The sequence below is a fragment of the Gymnodraco acuticeps genome, unplaced genomic scaffold (genome assembly GCF_902827175.1).
Source record: "Gymnodraco acuticeps unplaced genomic scaffold, fGymAcu1.1, whole genome shotgun sequence".
Taxonomy (NCBI): Eukaryota; Metazoa; Chordata; class Actinopteri; order Perciformes; family Bathydraconidae; genus Gymnodraco; species Gymnodraco acuticeps.
Window position 1 is genome coordinate 1,426,543 of NW_022990743.1, and position 16,190 is coordinate 1,442,732.

The window sequence follows — 16,190 nt, forward strand, 5'->3', positions numbered from 1 at the left end:
ACCGAGTCCGGTGTACTTCGTTTGGAGACATTTCGAGGCTGCACATGTGTAGACTCCGCGGTCTTAAAATCCCCACAATGCTTTGCGCACGGACCAATTTCCCCAAATCTTTGGCGGAAAATGTAAGGCTCATATGACGCACACCTGCACACTTGCTCGCCTGTTCCACTCTTCCTTTTCCGAATGCCAGGAAGTATTCTTGCCTCGCTTCTGAAGCAAGACGTTCGGAAGACATGTGCTACCAAGCAAGCGTACTCGAGATTGAGAAACACCCTATGTTTTGTTACGTTTTTGTTCACTTCAAGCTGATACATTTGTATATAAAAGTGAATTGACCTCACATTACACTCACTGGATCTTTACATAACATCACATTCTTAACCATGGGTGAATGCAAAGATTGCCAACACCATGTGCTGAAATATATCTATCTTAAGATCAATATCATAAGACCTATTGACCCACATTACATTGATAAAATACAATTACAAATGTTCAGATGCTCTCACCACATGCCCATCTTATTACTTGAATTGTTGGCTGCCCTGAATATGACACCAAACATACATATTAATGTTTAAAGCACAGAATGATTACCTCTTACTGTGTATTGCTTAGGGTTAGGGTTGTTAGGGTTATATATCAAAACATATTATGATGTTTCATGTTTTAGATTGAGTCAGACCTTACAAATAGCAGGTTTATGTTATTATTTCTTTACCTCCACAAGTTTGATGGTAAGAAGAATACTCTTTATTATAAGCTCGAGGACAACTTGATGCCCAGGAAGTGACCTGGCCCCTGCCTGTACCAGTCCAAACTTTTTACTTTTGGTCTGATCAACACTTGAACTGGCGACCCTTCAGTTCACAAGCCCAGTCCCTACAGACTGAGCTACTGCATCCAATGCTGCCCCCTAGTTTCACAACAGAACACTGCAGGATACATTTTAAGGAACCCAGCTATGACACATTGCAGTCAAGTGCGCTGTGCAAAGTGCTAAAGGCAATTTTTGGTCATTTCACAGCCGGGCTCACTTGGCTATGAGGTAGGATCAGTAATAAATCTTTGATGAATTTATTTGCGAAGAGATAACTTGTAAGTGTTTCACAAATGTTGCTCAAACTGTGAAGTGTTTACAATGTTTAACGGTTTAGAATAATTAATAGAAACCACACAATTAACATGCACATAAGCACAGGGGGTTGGTTGTGTGTTCATTTACAACACTCTGATGCTGCAGGGTTAGGGTTATGTCACCCAGAGCCTGATAAATATGGATCGACTTCAAATCCCCAAAAACAATTGTTCATCTTTTCCACCCTCTTAGAACCCCCCAAAGCCCCTCCTCCCTTCTGTCAAGTGACTTTGTTAACCACTTTGAAAAAAAGGTTGATGATATTCGCTCTTCTTTTTCTGACTCACCTTTACTCACCGCTGGGTCACCAGACCCTCCTTTCACCAACACACTAACCTCTTTTCCCCCTCTCTCTCCAAGTGAGGTTCTTACCCTCATTACCTCTGCCTCTCCTACCACCTGTTCTCTGGACCCTATCCCCTCAAACCTCCTTCAGACTATCGCTCCTGATATTCTACCGTTTCTCACCCATTTCATCAACACTTCTCTAACTTCTGGTCACTTTCCAAACAGTCTCAAGGAGGCAAGAGTAAACCATCTCCTAAATAAACCCACTCTCAACCCGTCTGATGTTATAAACTACAGGCCTGTCTCTCTCCTCCCATTCCTGTCTAAAACACTTGAACGTGCTGTCTTTAAACAACTCTCCTGTTATCTCCATCAGAACAACCTTCTGGATCCGCACCAGTCTGGTTTCAAGGCAGGTCACTCCACAGAAACTGCCCTCCTTGCTGTCTCTGAGGAACTGAACACTGCTAAAGCAGCCTCCCTCTCCTCTGTCATCATCCTTTTGGACCTGTCTGCTGCATTCGACACGGTGAACCATCAGATCCTCCTTCGCACTCTCCAAGAATTTGGAGTTTCAGGCTCTGCACTTTCCCTCCTCACCTCATACCTCAAAGACCGTTCCTACAGGGTAATGTTGGAGAGGGTCCGAGTCCGACCCTTGTCAATTAACTACAGGGGTCCCTCAGGGCTCTGTTCTTGGTCCCCTCCTCTTCTCCTTGTACACAAACTCGCTCGGATCGGTCATTAGCCCGCATGGTGTTTCATACCACTGCTACGCTGACGACACCCAATTAATTATGTCCTTTCCCCGCTCAGAGACCCAGGTCGTTGCACGCATCTCTGCTTATCTAGCTGACATCTCTCAGTGGATGTCTGCTCACTACCTCAAGCTCAACCTTGACAAGACTGAGCTGCTCTTCCTCCCGGGAAAAGATTGTCCCACTCTTGACCTGACAATCAACATTGGCACCTAAATTGTTTCCCCGACTCAGACTGCAAGGAATCTGGGTGTGACCCTAGATAACAACCTGTCCTTCACTGCAAATCACTGCTACAACCCGCTGCTGCAGATACATCAGGAGGATACGTCCCCTCCTGACCCAGAAAGCGACTCAGGTTCTGGTCCAGGCTCTCGTCATCTCACGCTTGGACTACTGCAACTCACTCCTGGCTGGTCTACCTGCATGTGCCATCCGACCTCTGCAGCTCATCCAGAATGCAGCGGCTCGTCTGGTCTTCAACCTTCCTAAATGTTCCCACACCACGCCGCTCCTCCGCTCCCTTCACTGGCTTCCGATAACTGCTAGAATCCATTTCAAGACAATGGTACTTGCGTACCATGCTGCGAATGGATCTGGCCCTTCCTACATCCAGGACATGGTTAAACCGTACACCCCAGCACGTGCACTCTGCTCTGCATCAGCCAAACGGCTCGCTGCACCCGCACTGCGAGGGGGACCCAAGTTCCCATCAGCAACAACACGTGGGTTTGCTATCCTGGCTCCAAAATGGTGGAATGAGCTCCCCATTGAAATCAGGACAACAGAAAGCTTGCACATCTTCCGGCGCAGACTGAAAACTCATCTCTTTCTACTCCACTTCGAGCAATATAATTACTAACAAAGCACTTATATACTAATAAAGGACTGGCTTATCTAAAGCCAGTTGAGTAGCACTTGAAATGTTTTTGCTCTATGAAACCTGATGTACTTATATGATTCTGTTTTCTCCAAGTTTGTATCTTGTTGGTCGAATGCACTTATTGTAAGTCGCTTTGGATAAAAGCGTCAGCTAAATGCAACGTAATAAAAATAAAATTGACAGCGCTGTCAAACCCCACAAAAAACACACAATCCCAAATGTTTAATGGGAGTTCAAACCCGTTGACACTTACCTTTGAACACAGGGCTGATCTTCCATACTCCCAGACACCCCTGGCTGGCAAACTGACCAAAGGACAGCTCCAGGAAGAAGAGAGGGATTCCACAGAACACCAGCATGATTAAGTAGGGTAACATGAAGGCACCTGCAGGAGAGAGGCACTCAATCACTGCCTTTGTCTATGATCTATGGGGACTGGAAGTTGTATTTAAAATAGACAGTAAACAATGTTATGTTTAATTGTGTACGTTTTAGTGCTTTATTACTGGTGTGTGAGCACCTTAAAATGTATTTTCTGCTGATGGATAGTAATCCAACACACCAAGTAAACGTTCTTTCAAGCATTTTTGTGTGATTTGTTGGAAAATCATAAAAAACATTGTAATATTACATTTTCATTCTTAAGCTAATGTATAACTGCATAGTACCCTCAGTACTCAAAATATAAGGTGAAGAAAAATGGCCACCATAATTTCCACCTCGGCAACCAAAAGTTGATGCCTAGTTTCCTGGCAACTTTTAATAGTTAGTGTTGAGCACTTTTGTGTAATGTCATCTAAAGACACAAATTGAAGGAAATTAATAAAAGAAAGAATGGAACATAAAAAATCAAACAAAAACCTCATCTGTCATGGCAACCTCCCCTGGGTAAGTGGAGAGGTCACTGCGCGAGTGTGTTCAGTGGTGCAGCAACTCTCTAGTGTTTCAGACTGGACCAGAAACCAGACAATCATCCAAAGGGAACGTCTGTGCGTCAGGACAGTCATCTGTTTTTTGAGAGTGTGTGTGGTTTTGTATATATGCTCTTTTGCGATTTGGGTAGGTGCAACCAGCTGATACCAAAACTTCCTCTGTGTGTGTAACCTGCAGGTAGAAGCTGATGTGAGACCTACATATTGCCTAGTCCTTGCACATGAATTTAGGTATTTTACAAGCATTAAAATATTTGAAGCACGGAGTCATCGACTTAGAGTACCTCGACTAAATTCACAACTTTTCAGTATAGTTTAGTATTTCTCTAGGAGCCATGGAAAAAAATGTCATGATGATCCAGGCCAAAGTAATTGCGATTCACCATATTATCAGATACCATCAAAAATATGCTTAAAGCTCTTAAAATGGCGCCAAAACATACTGGAATAACTTAACGTAGCATATTGCTAAGATACAAATACTGTTGTGCTTTAATAAATTGTTTGTAAAAATCAAGAATCAGGTTTATTGCCCTACATACAAGAAATGTGCTTTGGTGTATACCTAATCACAAAAAGAGGAATTACATTTAGAATAAAATAAGAGCAAATAAAGAATTTTGTAAAACAATAAAATGTTCTAGAAGAATATGTACAGTATACCTACTGTATAACACATCATAAGACTCCACTGTATTGAAAAGGATAAACTGATTTTCTTAAGGGCAACATTGAATTGGTTTGCTCTTTCTACATTATTATTCCTTTTATTTTAAATCAGGCTATAATGTTCACTTATCTGCCAGGAAAGTGTGCAACACAGCATTTTCAAGTAAAAGGATATTCCCAGCTATCCCGATAATGTCAATTTACAATAATTTCTTGTTTTGTTTTATTACGATCCATGATCCTATATCAAGCTTTCCTTATTTTCAAGAAATATTAAGTACACATTTGTATCTATTTAATTTAATAAAGACTCTTTTAGATGCATTTAACTTGATGGCAGAAAGACTTTAAGGGCTTGAATACAGTTAGTTTTAATCAGGGTCTTGTGCTTTGAATACAATGGCTGCATGGCAGATAAAGCACGTCAGCGGAAGCAGCTGGATCCACTCGGTGCACTCAGACACATTTTGACAGCATTCACAGCCCAATTAACAATAATGTAGTGACGCAAATCTAGACCCGATACTTAAAAAGACACGTTGTATTGAGGTTATGTGCATAAAGTGCGAGAGCAACATGGCTGGTTCAATCAGACAGACGTGATGTAGTTAGCTGTGAAAGTAAAAAAGGTGCACTGATATGGAATACAGTTGATACAGGTGATCTGTTAAGTGATGTGAAATGGGTCAATTAGGTTTTATAATCACATTCCCCACACAAGTCTATAAATATAGCTAACACTGAACACCCATGGATTTCTTTTGCTTCAATGTATGAAAACCAGAATGAATTGATTCCCCTTTTAATCTGTTTAGTTTGGAGGTTACATTACAGCTGCTTTGACTTCCTGAATCGTTTTTAAAAGCCCACAGATGTTTATTAGGAACAATTTTAGAAAGTCTTTACTATCAGATACATTCCTTAATGGTTAAAAGGAGTAAACTGATTTAATAAATGACTAGTTTGAACACAGTTAGTTGTAAATAATCTAACACATTTCACACTAATTTAGCTGGTGAATTAGCATAGTAGCTATCCACTCTTTCCTTTATGTTCAACCTATGCACTTTCTAGGCTTGTTTTGAAAAACTTGGTTTTGTGAGAGCTGTTAAGAGAACCATTTGCACCAGTGAACACAAACATGACTTTTGTTTCAGTCAGGTTAATAAAGAAAGCTTCTAAAATATAGCTTTACGGAGCTAAACATTCCTTACTTACAGATAGTCTACAGGTTTCAAATGTGTAATTGCTACGGGAGTTAATATTTCGGTAGCTCACGATTCAATATCAATTATTGATTCCATACCCAGGGGTGATAATTTCAGGACATCCTCAGAGGTAGTGTGGCAAATAACACTATGAGAATATGCGTGTTATAAATATAAGAATTATGAGGTTTTAAAGTGACAAACAACGTTTTTACATTTGGAAAAAATAACCGCAACTATGTAAAGACACAGGGAAAAAAAGGTAACTTTTATTCACGCTAAACTTGCTCAATTGAAAAACATTTTTGGGAAAAATATTAAAGTGCTTTTCTTGGACTTTATGTTCAAGCTATACAAACAATAACAAGGTTACCTGCATACATTAAACTGAAAGGCTAGCTGCCTTTTTATGCCTCGAAATGTATGCCACTGAATTTTCACAAAATAACACTGTAAAACTGTTATTTTATTTATAAGCTAATCAAAACGAATGCTTTGTAAATGTTACTTGGAATGTAGTATTATGACTGAGGTTCTTTTGTGGAAAAAAATATGTTTCACCCACTTCATCTGTACACCTCTCCAAGTATGTCATAGGTTGGTCAGCATTTTAAAAGTCAACTCAATGAAAGACATACCTCCTCCATTTCTGTAGCAGAGGTAGGGAAATCTCCAGACGTTGCCCAGGCCCACCGCGTAGCCCACGCTGGTGAGGACAAACTCAATCTGGTTCCCCCAGTTCCCTCTCCGGGAGTTTTCATCCTTCTTCACCGGCTCACCTGGAACTGCTCCATTCTACAACAAACAGAGGGACAACATATGTTAAAAGCACTTTCTTTACAATCAATCCCATGTGTCTGAAATGCCACATTTGTGGAAGCACATTCATTCATGCGACGATGGAGAATAATTAACATCTTAAGGTTGCATGTGGAGTCGAATTATTCATGTTCTACAATATTCATGTAACATACCCCATACCCCAGAGTGCAGCATAAGGTGGGTTAGCTGGAGCAGACGGGATGTAAAGTGAAATATGCGCCTTAAGAACAGCCGATAAGCATTTGGTCTTGTCGTCCTGATTTCGAGCTTCTCTTCTCCTCTCCTCCCTCCCTCCCTCCCTCCATCACTCCATCTGCTGGCATCAGATGGTCCCTCTCCTCTGACCTCCTTCCTAACCTCAGCTGTGTCGGACTGTCTGTGCTTTTGTGGGTGCACATGAACACACTCGTGCTCTTGCAGAAAAATAAATACAGCTAATTTTTGCACAATGTACTTGTAGTACTCTCGGATCAGTCATCAACGAACTGAAATTATGTAATATTTTTGGTTATTTTTACACATTTCTTCAATCTTTTGTGATATAGCTTTGGCTGATGATTCTAAAAACATAAAAGGTATATGGCGTAAACACAGTTCTCTATGGGCAAAAGGACACATTTTGAGGTGGTGGGTTGTGATGCTTTCCGAAAATAAAAGGTTTAAAGAAGAAGTAAGGACATTTATTCATATAAAAACTAAATTGTGGCCCTGGATTACATGTAACATTGTGTTTATCTAGAAGCCAATAGCATTTTGATGCACAATTTAGAATTTGTGTGCCTACTCGAGCTATTTTAAGTTGGCCAATTCTAACATATTCCTAGTTGTACTAATTGGTAAGTGAGTTCAAATTAGTTGTTTTTTTTTGGAACAAACTAGGATGAATTAAGTGTTAATCTTTAAATGGAAAGGTTTGACTAAACCATTAGGAAATCTGGAAAGCGAATGATTGTGCCTCAAAGGTCTAGGAAAGAAGGTAATATGGACTATTAAACTAGTTATTTTTTCCAGTAATATATACTTAATATTTTGTCTGTGGTTCATAACATTCCTTGTTGACAATAAAAGGTCTAAAGATTTGATTGTGGGGGTTTGTTTTCTATTTTAGGAGTTTTTATTGTAATTCTTTTAATATGTAGATGCAGCTCTCTGGTTTATATGCATTAACAGTGTCTATGCGAGCTAGGTGCAGTTGTATGCATGGCACCATTATGAAAACGTATTTCCCTCATTTATGCTGCCTGTGTTATCTGTGTATAGCAGGGCCAGATTTCCAGAGGCTCAGTGAATGAATAGCTCGAGAAAAATGTGAATTACTTGTCATAAAAAAAACTTCTTTTATGCAGCATACAGTTCATTTAACTGCAAAAAAATATTTAAAAAAAATCACATAATCTTTAGCTGTCATTGAAAAATACACTACATGCCTGTAGACAAGTAAACTATATACACAAGAATGACAGTTTTTCAGCAAAGCTAAACTGCTTTGTTAACAGTTTTATTTGTGTAAAAAATAATAATATAAGAGCAATAGAGAGACATTTATGTTTTCTTCCCCCCCCCCCCCAAGATGCCGTGCTACTTCCGACACACAGCAAAAATATCAACAAAGCAACCACAATGACACAAAACAACCTCTACACTATGCCCCCATTGGATTCAAAGTTCAACTCTGAGGCAGTGCCAAGCACAACTAATGAGAGAGTCAGTAAAACAGCAAAATAAAACAAACAGCTGCCATATTTTTCCCAAAGGCTTCGTCTTACTTTGACTCTGGCTGTGCTTGCATGTCAGGAGGGCAAGACAAAAGGCATCCTTGACCTTTTTTTTGTAAAGTAGAGTGGAGGCTGCAGGTGGGACAGACAGGAAGATCAACAAACACAAGTGGTTGATAGTGAGGAGTGAAGTCACAATCACAGCAGGGTGTAAGGAGCAACCCTTCGGAGGGTCACGCACTACAATGTCCCCGCCTGGAGTGCACTGTGGAAGGAAAAGCAGCAGAGGAGTCGTGTGCAGCTGTGTGTGTGTTATTTTTGCACCCTCTATTTGGCACTACAGCATGTACATCTGACTTACCTATCAGCAACCAGGTGTGTGCCTTTATAAGATACACAAGCACATGATCAGGTCTGCACCCTGACAAACCAAAAGGAGAGAAAACTCTGGGAATAGCAATGACCCATGAGTCTATGGCGTACACTCTTTGAAAATCGACCTGACATATTGAAGACAGGCGCACAGTGGGGTTTAAATTCAGTGGTAAAGTGAGTGAGGTGAAAGGAAGTGGAGGGCATGAGTGGAGGATGTTCTTTTACAGTGATAACCAGGCAATGGGCTGTTGCAGTGTAGTTGCTATATTTAGTATTAAGTATGCTGACATTTGCATTAAAGCGAGGATGAGCAATCTGTAGCGTATAGAAAGCTCTAGAGAGCTGGTTTAAATCTTGGATGCTTTTTATTCGTATTTGTTTGAATTTTTTGACATGGTGTCCCATGAATGTTATAAGCATGCATTCAAAGCATAATTTAAAGCCATTTTTTGTAGTACTGAAAGAGCAAAACTAAATCTCAAAACAAAGTTTAAAGCCATGAAAAAATATATAAAAATTAGGGCTGTCAAGTTAACGCGTTAATAACGCACATTTTTTTTAACGCCACTAATTATTTTAATGTGCGATTAACACATGTGTATTTGTCCTCGGCCCGCCCCGTAGCTTCAGAGCCCAAAGGCTTGACGTTGTTGTTGTTAGTTAGATGGTGTTTTAAACAGCAAGCCAAGCACACAGAGATGCTGACCGGCAGACCACGCTTGAAAGTTTGCCGGGGAGACGACTGGGCAACAACAGCGATAGCTAAATGGGTGGCTACAGCTTAACATTGTGGAGGACGAGGGGCTGCGTTAGATCATTCGGATCGCATCCAATGTGTCGACTGCACATCACAGCGCATTATTTTGACCCACAGTGGGAACTTCAGTCTCATGCTTTGACTGAAGATGAAGACAGAGGAGCGGAATTTCACCGACAACTGTAAACAGGCTTTTCTGTTTGAGCAACTGGCTCAGCGCAAAGAAGTAGGCATGCGCACCTCCGCCAAAAAAAGAGCACCGGGTCATTTGAAAAAAGGCGCATTTGCGTACCAACATTGAGAGAGAGAGAGAGAGAGAGAGAGAGAGAGAGAGAGAGAGAGAGAGAGAGAGAGAGAGAGAGAGAGAGAGAGAGAGAGAGAGAGAGAGAGAGAGAGAAAAATATTTGCGAGTTGCATATGAACTCAGGGGCCGGCCCGTAGCACTGGCGTTATAGATGTTCGCCTAGGGCGCCAGATCTGGGGAGGCCCCAGATCTGGGGAGGCGCCAGATCTGGGGAGGCGCTGCGCTGGCAGTTCTGGATAAATGTATTATCTTTTCAATTTACACACGGCATCTATTGCACGTCTGTCCGTCCTGGGAGAGGGATCCCTCCTCTGTTGCTCTCCCTGAGGTTTCTCCCATTTTTCCCTTTAAACTGTGGGTTTTCTCTGGAAGTTTTTCCTTGTACGATGTGAGGGTCTAAGGACAGAGGGTGTCGTATTGTCATACTGATATTCTGTACACACTGTGAAGTCCACTGAGACAAATGTAACATTTGTGATATTGGGCTATAAATAAATATTGATTGATTGATTGATGGGAGGGAACTTTCTTTTTTTTGACCGTTGGTGCTCATCCTAATGTTCGGCCTTGATGTAACAATATTCATAATTAAGTAAATGTAACACCCTTTTCACCCCGGTTACATGTTTCATTTGCCCTGTACGATGGGCGCTGTAAGTGATGAAAATGGGGGATGTTGGCTTATCTGGCGCCCGCAGCTCAGAGCCAAAGTGTGAGTGAGCGTGGGAGAGAGGGAGGGTGCACCGGTACCGGCGCTGTTATTAGAATCTGGTGCTAGCTGCTCTAACGGATATAAGAAGAAGATGTTTCTACAATAATGTGGAGGGAGAGTCCTCTCCAGTCAGACTGAGAGGCTGATAACCTCAGCTCAGTGAGGTAAAGGACTCTGAGTGTTTAGATAGTTCACTTTAGTCTAAGTTATCTCAGTGGGTCTCAAACGGTTTGGTCACAATTTATGTAAACACATATTTCCAAGGCACTCCTTTCTAATTATTGGGATAAAACAGGTTTGAAATCATTTCAATGTATACTATAGGACAGTAACCAAAAATATCCTTTAAAACTGGAGATAACAAAAATGCATAAATAAATAAATGTTAAGGTAAAATAAGATATGAATGAACAACAACAATAAAATAAGTTACATTCATTTTTTTATTGGCTATGGTAGGTTATTGGTTATGTTCACATACTTATTTGATTACATCCACTTGTCTAAGATGACAACAGAGACTTTCGACCCAAACCCAGCTGTTGACTTGTGGATGCAAGCAGCTAATCACAGACTCAACCAGAGAGAAAGAAGTAGGCCTACATCATCAGCTACCATGTCTGACAGAGAGGAAGACAGTGAGGAGAACAGTCAGGAGGGTAGTGATGACAGCTTGTAGGATTACTGGTCGTGCTAATGTTGTCTTGTGTTCACCTCTGCATGTGTGTTCTGTGTTCACCTCTGCACGTGTGTTCAGTGCCGTGTGTCTGGCAAATAAAGTCAAGACCCCCTCAAAAGTTACGGTTTATTTCATTTTAAGGATGAGCACCAAGCAACATCTCCAGGTGCTCCTTTGAGAACCAGGGCAAAAAAGTTATGTGCACCCCTCTCTATAACATGTTTTCTTTCAGGCTTTTGGAAGGAAAACGTACAAAATACACATTTAAGTGTTTATTTGACTATAGTTTGTATATTTGCGTCTGTAGATTTCTCCTAAATTCACCAAAAGTTAGCATTCTAACGTAACATAAAGTACCGCGACCGCTGTGTGCACCATGTCAACAGAGATATCGTTGGAAAGCTCCATCTCTCCTGCATAATCTCATCGGATCCAAATATGGTCATTTCCTTTGTATCAGAAACCAATCGTGAAAGTACAAAGGGGTCTTAAACCAAGAAACGAAATCTCATTGGCTGGTGTACATTTCTGACAACGTGATTCGTTCAGATGCGTCACGTGGTGTGCTAAAACACTTCCTGGTTAGCTTTCCGCTAGAAATTTAAATCTCAAAATTGTAAAAGAACGGCGAAAAAAACGTTCACAGAGAAGACGACAACAATTGTCACTTGCACGAAGCAAGGTTATACAAAAAACAAATGACCCCGAACATGAAATACCTTCATGGAGTGCGTCAATGCGCAAGCTGTCATCCAAAGAACAGGAGGGTTTAGCTAGCGCTTCACAGTTTTTTCTCCTACTCTGAGTTCGAAATGTCCACTTCAGTAGCACGTACATACACCAAACCTTCCAGTTATATTCCTATCAATATTATGAAGGCTTTTACAGAAGGGTTTGTTCATATATCATTCATAGCCTGAATTATATAACATTTTATACCTAAAAACATGGCGAAAATTGATATTTTAGGGCTGTTGACAGTATTTTCTGATTTATGGAGTGATAAAAAGAGATATCCAAAATCCATTTTCTAAAAGCCTTAGATACTAATATGACTACAAAATTAAACAATAATTTTGAACCTGGCTTTATCTAAAGTTCAGATTTCGGTTCCTGAAATGTGTTAAAATATGTGCATATTTAATGAGATAATGGATAATTTGCATATTTAAACATGCTATTTCAGAAAACTTGTAATACAAAAAACAATTGTCTTATTGTAAGTAATTAACTGGAGAAATGTCTAGCTGATATCTTTAAGTTAAAAAATGTACCCTATTCACCTGGGGTGTCTCGCCTTCATTCATATTGGAAGAAAAAATAAACTGCTCTTGTATGTAGAATGTAGCTATAAAATGTATGACGCATTCATTCGGTCCTTGCAGCCAGGTTTATTGAGTCTTATTTAACTCTATATGCTAGGAACAGGGTTGGTAAACACTCAATTATAGCAAGCATCAGTGTCTGCATTAGCAGAAAAGAAGTTGGGTTGATACATATACATTTTTCAATAACATATGGCCCAAAAACAGGATACATGTATAGGCCTACATATACTGGAGATCAACACAATCCAGTAGAAATCAGACAGTATCAAACACTAAGTATTGGCTGAACCCTCTGTTCAAAAGTTGAACTGTGTTTATAGTTTCATCCCTCTCCCCCTCGACTGACCCCAGGTCTGCCTCTCTCAGCCCAGGTGTTGTAGCCTGTGGTGTTGGCTCCCGGGAGCCCGCTGTCAGTCAGACAGACAGACAGACAGACCCTCCTCTCTCCCTCCATGTCTGTCACATGCTTCTCTGGGACCATCTGGGCTTTACATAAGACCACACATGGTCCCCCATCTGTCTCTCCTTGGATTCAGTTTGCAACTTTTTTTATTTTTCCAGGGTGTCTTTGAGTCACAGCGCAATCTCGGTTGTTCCATCAGGACAACAATGAAATTATCCAAAGAATAGCAGCAAATGTTGAACAACACATTTTTTAGCCCGATTTGTGCATTAACAGGCGCCATGCTTGAACCAGAAAATGGTGATCCAAAAAAACATATGACGTAACTGCAAGTCAGTTCAAGTTGTTGTAAGATTACTGACCGGAATAGTAAGTCTTATATCCACATATATTGTCAAATAAAAAATGTATGTGCTACTTGCAAATGTGGATGTCACGGTTGGCCTGAATACCAACAATTTTTTAGATGCCATACACACAGATAAGGAGCTATTCCCTGCTGTGACGGTATAGTTGGAATGTTCATCATCACAGCTTGGCAAGGCTCAGTTGCGTGAGATTGACCAGAGATTGACGCGGTCACAATGGAAAAAAAGAATACTGATCTGATGCTGTCAATCAAAAAATAAAGTTTAAGAGAACTCAGAATGGGTCATTTGCCTCTACACAATTTGCATTGCTCAACATTTTGTCACACTGAGATTCACAGATTGACAGGAGCTGTGATTAGCTGGTGGCTCAATCACCAAATAATCAAAAAAAGGACAATAGGCATGCTAATGTTTATTTACGCACACCTTTGCTAAATCGATTGTTGCTATTGTGAATTAAGCACAAACAGTACATCGTTGTTGGCAGCAGAACAGTGGAAAAGTGTTTCCCATTTCGTAATCATTATGTTGCAGGTTTGAGACCAACAGTGTCAGACTGAATACACAATTCCTAACTCATCTCTCCGCTAAGCTGACCTGGAAAAGACTGCCAGCTCAGTGCCCGAAATATGAATGAACAGAGAAACGCTGATCTGTGCTGTGCAGGCTCAGACTGGAAGTGACGGGATCAGTGCGATTTATATGGGCATAGATATGTCTCATAATTATTTGTGTGAACATAAAAATAATTTGTGTGTAAATATGTGATTTGTAAATGTAAAACACCATCCACAAATGCATTTAAAAGATTTGCAAACTCACAAATACATTTGCAAGTGTAAAACGGATCTGCAAATACGCTAAATATGTTCACAAATAAAAAAAAAAGATCTGTGAATATCTCTTTAACATTTACACCTTTCGATCAGGCATTTGTGAATCCAATTTGTATTTGTGGACCAAAAATGCGCTTGCGGATCTCAGTCCCTTGTGGGGGCTGTGGTGGGATATGGCAGAGTTAAATCTGCCTCCCGCATGAACAGTGCAGTGGTTATTTTTTTATACTGCACGGAGAAAGCTAACCAGCTGGTGGAGAGCGGGCTAGTGATTAAAGGGACGCTGTTACCCGTGCTACCCCTGGTCACTCCAGCTAAAAAAGTAATCATCTCTAATGTACCCCCGTTTCTGAGAAACGAGTTGTTGGAGAGAGAGCTAGCTCGACACGGGCAGCTTGCATCTCCCATTAAGTTGATCCCCCTGGGCTGCAAATCCCCGCACCTCAAGCACGTTGTGTCTTTTAGGAGACAGGTGCTTATGGTCCTGAAAAAGGATGAAGGGGAACTAAATCTGGCTCTCAAGTTTAAAATTGATGATTTTGTGTATACTGTCCATGTTACGTCTGACATTTTGAAATGTTATGGTTGTGGAGCGGCAGGACACCTGATTCGCGCGTGCCCGGAGAGGGCGGGTGACGCGCCCGTGGTGTCCGCGCTCGCAGCCGGCCCGACGGTGCCCGCGGCGGAGCCGCTACCGGTTGCCTTGTCCACGGCTGGGCCGCCGGTGCAGGGGTCCGCGCCCGCGGCGGAGCCGCTGTAGGTCCCTTTGTCCACGGCCGGGCCGCCGGTGCTGGGGTCTGCGCCAGCTGCTTTGTCCACGGCCGGGCCCGCGCCAGCTGCGGAGCCGCTGCCGGTTGCTTTGTCCACGGCCGGGCCGCCGGTGTTGGGGTCCGCGCCCGCGTCGGAGCCGCTGCCGGTTGCTTTGTCCACGGCCGGGCCTGCGCCCGCGGCGGAAACGCCGGTGGTGGAACCGCAGGTCAGTCGGTCCGTGGCAGAGCCAACGGTTCCACGCGTGGAAAGCACACAGGCAGCCGGTACACACAGTATCACACACACAGACACTCAGGTCACACAGAAAGCAGATAGTGAGCACAATGCAGCGAGAGTGGCTGAGTCTGTTCTGGAGGATGTGGTAATGGATGAGGATTTGTTAAGGTTACCTGTTAAAAGGAAAAACGAACAAGTGAGCAAAGGAGGTGTGGCTCAGAAAGGGAAGGTGTCAAAGAAGGAGTCGATGTGTTCCTCCTCTCAGCCAGAGGGAGTCTCAGAGGACTCAGAGGACAGTGACAGCGAGTCATTCTTTGACATCGTTGAGGTAGCAAAGGGAGAGGAGTATTCTTTCCAGAGGATCAGATCCTTTCTGGCGGAAACTAAGGGGTGGAGGGGGGTGAAGTTAGATGACTTTTTTGCAGATTTTCAGATCTTCCACAATACTGCCAGGGTTCTCATGCGGCGCAAAGAAGCCTTAGGGGAACCTTTCTTCAGCGGCCCAGAGAAGGCTCGGTTAAAGAAGATACTTCAGAGGATTAGAGGGGAAACTGCAAAGAATGATGAATAAGTACATCTTGGTTTTATTTTTATTTTTTCTTCAGCCAGGTTTTTGATTTTGTTAGGATGCAACTATAATTTCATTATGAGTGACATAAGCTGGGCTCTCTAAACATTAACGGTGCTCGAGGGGATACTAAGAGAGCGTCTTTATTTACTTTATTAGGAAACAAGAGTTTAAATGTAACGTTTCTCCAGGAAACTCACAGCACTGCTGAGAACGAGAGTGACTGGAGGAGGGAATGGGGGGGGGAGGCCATCTACCTCAGCAGGAGGAATAAAGTAGCGGGATCATTGGATACCGATGCAGATTCGATTTTCAAGCGGATGGTTAAAGCAAGACTGAAAGCGGACTACAGTTACTTTTGTTTAACAAAAAATGTGGGAGAATTTGAGGCCATGTGGTGCTTTAAAAATGCTTTGTGTTCTGAGGAGAATGAGGATCTTATTTTCAGTCGTTGTCT

At 41.8% G+C, this 16,190-nt stretch overlaps 1 protein-coding gene across 5 annotated transcripts in view; it reads right to left on the minus strand.

The window, feature by feature from the left end:
• slc6a9 (solute carrier family 6 member 9) overlaps window positions 1–16,190 on the minus strand; it is a 100,830-nt gene that overhangs the window by 17,856 nt on the left and 66,784 nt on the right. For all 5 annotated transcript variants that reach the window (XR_004570599.1, XM_034231968.1, XM_034231970.1 and 2 more), the window contains 2 exons: window positions 6,515–6,671; window positions 3,321–3,452 (listed from right to left, as the gene is read on the minus strand). Coding sequence is in view for 4 of the 5 variants with exons in the window: in XM_034231968.1 (XP_034087859.1) it covers window positions 3,321–3,452; window positions 6,515–6,671 (289 nt within the window). In the remaining variant the exon portion in view is untranslated. The remainder of the gene's footprint in view (window positions 1–3,320; window positions 3,453–6,514; window positions 6,672–16,190) is intronic.